Raw genomic sequence first — 9,241 nt, 5'->3', positions numbered from 1 at the left:
AATGATTAAAATTTCAAATAAAATAATGTTGTCCCTCAGATCCAACAATCTTGCAACAAAGAATTAGTCATCCTACAGTAAAGAATTAGTCAATATTGCAATGATGGGGATGAACTAAACAATTTTGATTATTAAATGACCTCTCTATGATCATCCTTATTGATGTAGCTTAAAATGCCATGTATAGGCTTTCTTTTGTATATATTGATGTAGCTTAAAATGCATGTATAGACTTTCTTTTGTATATGGTACAATTTTCAATAGTATGAATCCATTACAAAATGAATACCTATGGAAAACCTTTCCCACATATTTCGATGATCAACAATCTCCATCATGTCACTCAACACAAAATGCATTTTAACAAATATGGTGAGGGAAGCCTCAAATTTTAGCCATTTTTTACTCAATATGGTATAGAAACCTTAGATCTTAGCTATTTTTTACTCAAATTTAATGACAGTGCATCAATTAAATAATGAAATAATATAGTAGTGTTTACTCCAAACACATGGTATTTTACATGCATCTATAGAACAAAAAATTAAAGACAAGCTAAGAGGTTGCTCATATTTTACTATATTTTCCAAGCTAGGTTGAGCCTAGGTTGGGGCCAACCCCAATGTTGGATGTAAGAGTGATCTACCCACCTATAGGATGTTGTCACTAGGATTATGTGAGGCTTGGTTGGGCTTGGATGCCTCGTGGAACAGTTTTATCCCCACAATTGGTTCCCATCCTCAACTCCTCCCTATAAGATTTAAACCAATAACTTGAAGAGAACTAAACCCTACACAAACCAACTGATTTACACTTCATAAATAATATTTGCAATTTATAATTAAAATGATCCTACATTATTTAAAAAAAAAAAAAAAAAAAAACATATTAACTATCGATAACAAAAAAAAATATTAAAATGATATTAAAGAAATATGATTTCAACTTAATTTCCTTTTATTATTGAAAATATAGCCCTTTGTAGTGCAATCTTCTTTTGCAGTGCAATATTGGGTATGAAAATCATAAAGTAAAGAATTGAAAAGTTAATTGAATAAATCCAGTGTAGTGAACACACTAGCACATTTCTAACGGGATTTCACAACAAAACATACCTAATGGATATATAGGTTTCCACATTGATTAATGCTTTTTAGAGTAATACATTCTGATTACACAGTATTAGTCCTAAAAACATTAATCACTAAAAGATACCTTGCTTAGTACCTGCCAAGCAATGAGTGGTGACAACCACTCATTAAGCCTTAAACCATAATAAATCTTTGCACTTTATATGGTTTACATGTCTCCTTAATATATAAAACCTTCAATGACATTCCATATTATTTTACTAGATGCTTTTGACCACACGAGCAAGCAACCATTGTTCAACTTGCGATCTTCAATAGCCCAGAAGTGTCCTAAACCTTCAATGGAAATTTTTTTTCCAGGCAGATATTCTCGATCACAACGAGCAAGCAACCAATGTTTGACTTAAGATCTTCAATGGTGCAGAAGTGTCTAACCATGCTACAGAAGACATCTTTTAGTGAAGCCACAATGAATTCCAGGTATTTTTCAGCCAAAGCTAGCTGCTATCGCAAGCACCGGTGTACAACTATCACGAGCAGCTGCATGGGCGTAGCAACAGAGAGACTTGAAACCTGGCGCTAGCATTAACACCCCGTTTTCACCCACCAACCTGACAAGCCACTGTTGACAATTTCCATGCTTTTCTAAAAATAAAATAGTTTTTTTTTGTAAGGGCACAAAGACGTGCTCTTATTTGTGTCTAGCAGACAAGTTTATTAGATCTTTAAGTGCATTTTTAAAATCAATTTAAAAGAACCAAAGAGATATGTAATTCAAACCTAAAAATATTTTTATCACTTGTACGAAATGCCTCTGAACAAAGTCGGCATCTTTTCTTTTTCCACAAAGATAATATTTACTTATTGCTGGCTACTAATAGGTGCAATTACAACAAAACTCAGTACTTACAGTAAAAGTGTCATTGCTAACAAGAATCTAACTTGAATGATGAAACCTAACCTTGGTGTGATTTCTCCGCTTTTTCCATTAGACAGACTTATGTCATGAACAAGGTTAACATCTTAGTCTTCTAAAACATATCACACTTTCTGAACAGTGGGAAGAATGAGAAAGAATCAAATATACTCGGTAATTTTGACATTCATTAATAACACGTTCCAAATGAAAGTTTGAAACAAAAATTACCATCAAAGGAAATTTGCATGCTATTACAAGTGAATTTATGATGCAATCGAGCTCTCAACAAGCATGCATTTTAATTTTACGAATCTTTTAATTTCTTCCCTCAATCAGGCTGCCTCGAATTGTTAAGCCATGTCAGTGAGGGTACCTTTTAGTTTTCATTCATTTAACAGGGATGGCAAAATAAATTTGTGGTCCTATTGGATTGAGACAAGAAGGATGGCAAAAGAAAATTGTGGTCCTATTGGACTGAGACAACAAAGAAGAAAGGGCAATCATAGTCAAAAGTAAATTTAATTTGAATGTTAATGTCCGGTAGTGGCCAAACTTGGACAATAGGACTGTAAAAGGTACCAATATAAGATAAAGTGAGCATTGGGAGTGCCTAAGCATCTCCCAAAGCAATAAAGTAAACAAAACAGAAGATGAGTGCCAATGCAACTCTAAGAAGCGGGAAGAGCAATATACGGAGAAAATACTACAAAGAGATAAGACCAAGCACTAAGAATCCCATGTACAAGATGGATGAAGACCAGAGAGGCCTTAAATGAAGAAATGTGTCATCCTACAACTCTCCTAACATCCAAGGCCGATAAGAAGCTGGTGATGATATTTTTTGCCATCAACTGGTTAGGCACCATGGAGTCTGTGCTGCCTGACTGACCTTATGATAAAAGTTTAAATCAACTTATTAAATATTGGAAAGGTAAAAAAAATCTTTTAAGGTGTTTACACGGTGAAGTGGTTTAAACTTTATTTTGCAAACCAGAAAGTGCTGCATTTCCTGAAGAACCAAGTCCATATAAAAAAAGAAACACCAAAATGTTCAGAAAATTGAAAATAAAGATAGATTAAGCTTCCATTACTTGTACATCATTTACAGACACTATAGCACATGGGTTAAAATGCAATAGATGTAAACTTGAGATATGCAACTCAAAAATACATTGTTTACCTTAAAAATACTTCACAAGGAATTTAACATTCGGGACTGCAGAGAAGAGCAATTTATTCCAAATATGAACTTGGATTGCTGTATGTATGTACCAGCAGTCCTGCAGAAGGTGCTTAAAATTCTTATGCAAAACACTATTTTTCTTGGTAGTACATTGAGACATCCAATAGCTGGCTCAAAAGTTGATACTGAAACTACTAAGGTAGGAGAGCATATAAGTTGATGTTGATTTACCAAAAGACACACACCAATTTGGGAGTTTTTCCAATATCTGGGTTACTCTAGGTGTAATGGTCTTCATATCCGTTCTCAACTTTATTAGAAGATCATTTTCTCTGTTTTTATGTGCACCTGTCCTGGACAATGGGCTTGTAGAGTTTTGGTGCCAGAATAAGGTAAGAAAGAAGTATGTTGGTCCATCCATGTTGCTTGCAAATTGGACTATATGCCATCCATGAACTCCAACAATGTCATCTCCTGGAACCAAAGTTTCACGTGTATCTGTCACATTAAACAGAAGAAGAAACTATATTATTGTCAACAAATGACCAAATTAGATCAATGGCACTCAAAAGTATATCACTGCCGATGCGGGAGTGCCTAAGGCATCTCCTGAAAAGGAAATAAATCACAATGCATAAGATAATAAAGGCATCGAATTGCCTACATAAAGAGAACTGCATTTGACCAAAAACTAATCTAGATTTAATTCGGACTAAGCTTAACGTAGAATGACAGCACATTTTTCCCAGTGATATTATGCTGGTCTTTCTAATGAAATCTTTGTATGTTGATTAATCTATTGTTTTGATAAGGAAATGATCCCAGAAAAGATAATAATTTATTAACTGCTCTCCAGACACTGTTATGCTTTCTTTTTAGTTCCTTCAGTGTAACATACTTTGCAGTAGCCATGGCATGCCATAGGCGTTCATAAGAAAAGGAATATGCCAATATCATCTAGGAGGACAGAAATAATGAGTAATAAATGTGAATGATACAATGAATGGTTGTATGCAGTCAAGAAGAGAGTCATTTACATAGTACCTTATATTTTCCATGGCAACTTCCTCAGGGAAACCTTCCAGGCACTTCCTCACATTCCATAAATGGTGCCCATGGTAAATGTAGCCAGTGGATAACATGTATGCGTAACTCCAAGGAATCCAGGTGGATTCCACCATGTGACATCCTTGGCCAATATGGCTTTGGCATGGCAAATAAAATCCCTTGAACTAACCCTCAGGGCTCATACATATAGTACATATGAGACATGGCCATGCCAATAGATATGAAACTTCTTAATAGTTATTAGTATAATTTATACAGATAGGTATATACCATATAACATTCATACAGTTAACAGGGATGTCATTTTGTAAAGGCACGATGATGCTTCCAGTTTGTTTTTGACATCCTTCCATTCAGACATTTCCTGCTATAAAGATACAAGAACGTTGTACTTACATTCTGAATTTCACATTAGGTATATAACATTTATATAATTAACAGGGATGTCATTTTGTGGAAGGCACAGGGATGCTTCCAGTGTGTTTCTGGAGGCCTTCCATTCAGGCATTTCCTGCGACAAAGATACAAGAACATTGTATGTGCATACAGAATTTCACATCAAACAAGCAACAAGTACAGTTTTCTTACTTTGGAAAATGCATCTTATATTTCATTGCTAAACAACAGGGTATACATCAAGAATCAGACATCATTAACTACGATATGATTATACAGACCGCCCTTCCTTACAAAGCGGTGATGGCCAACATATGCACCTTGGCCCCAGTTTCCAGCGAGTTTCAAAAAATGCCAATTCTCCCTGAGAATTGAGCCGCCAACGCTCATTTAAAATGTGTGTTCTCAGTGAAATGAAAGAAAGTAGCATCCACATTAAATTTGGCTGATAGTGCCATTTCCATAACAAGGAGAGGCCTCTCGCTCTCAGTCTCATGGTACTGCAAACACCTTTCCCAGACTGTGTGACCATCTATCCACCGCAAAGAATGATTCTTTTCCAATGAATATAGGCAAACAGAGAATGCTGTGGATGGCTGTTGTGTGATTTTCCTAGAAGACATTATATAAGAGTAGTAGAACAAAAATCCAGTCACAACCCAAAATGTAAATAAATGTTCTGGACAAACTCATACACTCTTTTATATGCTGATGCTATATCCAGTATTGAAGTTTGATACTGGTCAAGAGGATGGTGAATGAGCCCATTAACTCAGGATGTTTTTTTGACACATGCGAGTCAAAAAGATGTACTGTGTAAGACAAGACAATATTTTTCATTCGCCTCAGACCACTCTTTAGAAAGGGAACTAATTTGTGATCATCATTGGACGTTATATTTTGTACCTGTCCAAGCCAGTATTGCTGGTCTAATTAGAATTAACTTTAGCAGCTTTTTCTAGTCGTCAACAAATTTAAATTCTTTGATCTTTTCGACAGCAACTTGCACAAATATTTAATTATGTAATTTTATATATCAATTTGCCAAAGATTACTACACTATCAACGTCGTTTATTATCAAATTGGATACATACTTGAGTTTTGAAATTCCATTTCTGAATAAAAAGTTACTATGACCGACCTGTTTTTCTGTTAAACTGTAGGATGATTGCTAACATGATCATCTGAAATGTTACAATCCTGAGTTAGCTCGTTTGGAGTTGAACAGAAGGGAAATATCAGACATACACAACAAAAGCTGCAGTGCAACAACCACATATTAATTGCCTTTAACCTTCTGAGATGACATTCCTTTGAGGTCCACAATAGAGTTGAACAGAAGGGAAAGATCAGACATGCACAACAAAAGCTGCATTGCAACAACCAAATATTAATTGGCTTTAACATTCTCACTGCTCAGACAACATTCCCTTGAGGACTGTTACCCCTCTTCTTGGCAGGGGTATTCACAGGCATTTTGATGAACAAGAGGGTTTGTTGACATGGCATGACAATTCTTGGGCAGTTAGCTTCATTCTGATTTTCGGTCATTTTCCACATTTTTCAAGGCAGTTCACATATCTTGAGATACTGGTCTCAAAATGTAGCAGGTTTTGTGATGGGCCTGCTACCCCTCCTTCCAACAAGGGTAACTATAACAAAATTTTTCATTCGCAACTACAAGAGGGTTTGACAGTTTTTGAGCTTCTGAAGAATGGTGCAGGCCAAGAAACATTATATACTTAAGTAGCAGATAATGCCCATGTTCAATTTTCTACAAGATACATAGTAGAATTCAATTTTCTGCCAGATAATTAATTCCTAATGATTTTACACAGTATTCTTATGCCACTGATATCATTGAGCAATTACACTTCAGAAAATATCAACAGTAAATGTAGCAGAAATAACAAAGATCATAGAAAGAAAGCCATGCACAATAGATAATATTTTTACCTTGGGAAACCCAACCTAGGGAGAAAACCCAACAACTTTTCTTTAAGATAAATTATTCTTTAGTAAGGTTTATACATCCAATTTGTCTAGAAATATGTGCCAATATCCAAGTCAAAATACCAATCAAACCTGGTCAAACTCCAGCAAGTCAATACTGGTTAGACTGCTCAAAATAATCAGAAGTCAACACTAGTCAAACTGTCAAAGCCTGTGGTCAACTCGGCCTGGTCAAGCTCAGACCTGTGGTCAGCTTTGTGTTGAGGTAGTATCGGATGTGCTCTAGCCACGAAATTTGGTGGAGAGGCTGGGGCACATGAGATCTCCAATACCCAGAAAGGGTTTGGGCAGATTCTAAATAGATAAGGAGATATTAAAATAATTAATATTTTAATGGAGTCCCTAAGTCTAAACTTAGGGAAAATAAATTATTAATGTGTATTAATATGAATCTGTGTTAGAGTGGTCCAAAAGACATGGATCAAGCTAGATCTAATCTTAGCCAATGATTAGGGACTTAATCTCGGCCGTTGAGATGTGAACAGGAAAAGTATAAGAGGAGGCTTGAGGGTCACTTGGAGATAACACCAGAGTGATCAATCATTCTATTCTCTAGAGCGGGGTTTGATAGGAGAGATAGAATTAGTGATCGGGAGAGCAGTTGAGGGGCTTTGAGTACAAAGAGACAAAGAGGCAAAGATAATGCCGGGATAGCAGCAGAGCAGCCAGAGAGAGAGATGCAGGAGCAGCCAGTGCTCATGCAGGGCCACGCAAAGGCAGCTAAGTGTTGCGCAGAGCACCAGAGGGGCCAGCGTAGTTGACGTAAAGGCTCAGAGAGCTGACACAGGTCCTTCTGGGGTTGACGCAGGGCAAGCGCTGGGCTAGGAGAGGCTGGCGCAGTCCAGATTGGGCAGACGCTGGGGTTTCTAGGGCAGATTGGTGCTGAGTAGCTGCCAGAAAGATTATTCGGGGTTTCAGCCAATAGATTTGTCAGAAATCAAGAGGTATTACTGCTAAGGAAATTCTTTGTTGGTAGGCCAATTTCAACACCCAGATTGTACTCTGATATTGCTTAATAAGAAAATCCTCAGATAGCTGCACCGGTTTTTCCACGTTGGGTTTTTCCGGGGACATTAGCCCAAAAATAATGGTGTCATGTGTGTTTGTTCTTGTTTCTTTTAGTTGCTGATTTGTAATATGTAGAACATGCACTAGTGTTTATTTTCAGTATTTACATTGTAAATAACTTGTTAAGAAAAATAACAAGTAGGTAGGAATAAATCAGATAAAGTGCATGGAGGGTTTCTAACTAAGTAAACTTAGAAACTACAACACGGTATCAGAGTGTGATTGCAGATCACAGGAGAACTAAAAGACATCAGCCGAGCGAAGCAATAGCAGTAGAAAACAACTGTCCCAAGGTGACAGAAGCTGTTTCTAGCAACATAGAAGCCAAGCACTGTGACGCTGAGCCAGCCAGGGCCACACAGAGGAAGCTAAGTGCTGCGTAGAGCACCAGAGAGGCCAGTGTTGCTGACGCAGAGGACTAGAGGGCTGACGCAGGGGATCCCAGGGTTGACGCAAATCCATCTGGGGTGACGCAGAGCCAGCGTGAGGCAGAGAGGGGCTGACGCAGTTCACAAAGAGGCAGTTGCTGGGGTCTAGAAGGCTGCAAGAATATTGCAGAGTGGAGCTAGTGAGGTACTGTAGTCAGAACAGTACCTGACAGAGCAGGGCCAGAGGAGTTGTTATCAAGGAACTTGGATTAGCAATGCAGTTGCACAAGATGATCAGAGTAGGGGGCATCTCGACAAGCGGCAGAAGGATTTCCAGGAGGGAAATCAGGACTCAGAGGGAGTCCAGAAGAGAACTTCCAGACGGAAAGTAGAGACTCAGAGGAGTCGAACAGAGAACTTCCAGAAGGGAAGTAGAGGAGCATCATGGCACTACACGGGGTAAGAGACCAGGATAGACTGGATGGAGCATCGAACTTCGCAATCTGGAAATCAGTGCTTGACAGGAATCGTGTCAAGAACTTTGCCTTGAAGGTAATAGCTGTCCCAGTTGACCCCAGTGATAATGACAGGTACGAGGAGGTGATGGCGAGGGCCAAGTGCATTATCCTTGACGGGGTCAAGGATCATGTGGTACCACATATAGCCGAGAAGGAAATGACATTTGAGATGTGGGAGGCTCTTAAGAAGCTGTATCAGCATACTTCTATGCAGAGAAGAATGTTGTTCGAGAATCAGATGAGGTCGTATCAGATGAAGAAGGGACAATTGAATGACATCTTCCTCGGAGGACTAAATGAGATCCGAGATTAGTTGACTGCTATAGGGGTGACACCGGATCAGGAGCTAATGGTGAGGACAACCTTGAATGTTGTCTCAGAAGACTGGAAAGTGTTTGTCCAGAGTATACTGGGCAGAGGGACACTTCCACCTTGGGACGAGATGTGGGCAGCTCTTTGCCAGGAAGAGATCAGACGACAGTCGAAGACGGGTAGCAGCAGCAAGGGGATCAAAGTCAAGCAGGAGGAGGAAGATGTGGCCCTAGCATCTGAGGGAAAGCAGGAGAAGCGGAAGAAGAAAGATCTCTCCAAGATCAAGTGCTTCCACTGTGGGGAG

General features: G+C 38.4%; 1 protein-coding gene across 1 annotated transcript in view; it reads right to left on the bottom strand.

Annotated features, from left to right (window-relative positions):
• Positions 1-3,152: 3,152 nt before the first annotated feature.
• The window catches only part of LOC149225193 (Zn-dependent exopeptidases superfamily protein), a 608,410-nt gene continuing 602,321 nt past the window's right edge, over positions 3,153-9,241 (bottom strand). The window contains 1 exon segment of the mRNA XM_089379887.1: positions 3,153-3,691. Within this exon segment, the coding sequence (XP_089236013.1) occupies positions 3,366-3,691 (326 nt within the window). The 3' untranslated portion in view covers positions 3,153-3,365.

The sequence above is a fragment of the Pinus tabuliformis genome, chromosome J, assembly GCF_031772625.1.
Source record: "Pinus tabuliformis cultivar Carrire ecotype Pingquan chromosome J, CPIR1, whole genome shotgun sequence".
NCBI classification, from domain to species: Eukaryota; Viridiplantae; Streptophyta; class Pinopsida; order Pinales; family Pinaceae; genus Pinus; species Pinus tabuliformis.
The sequence above is the reverse complement of the archived record's forward strand: the minus strand, read 5'-3'. Positions and strand labels throughout refer to the sequence as shown.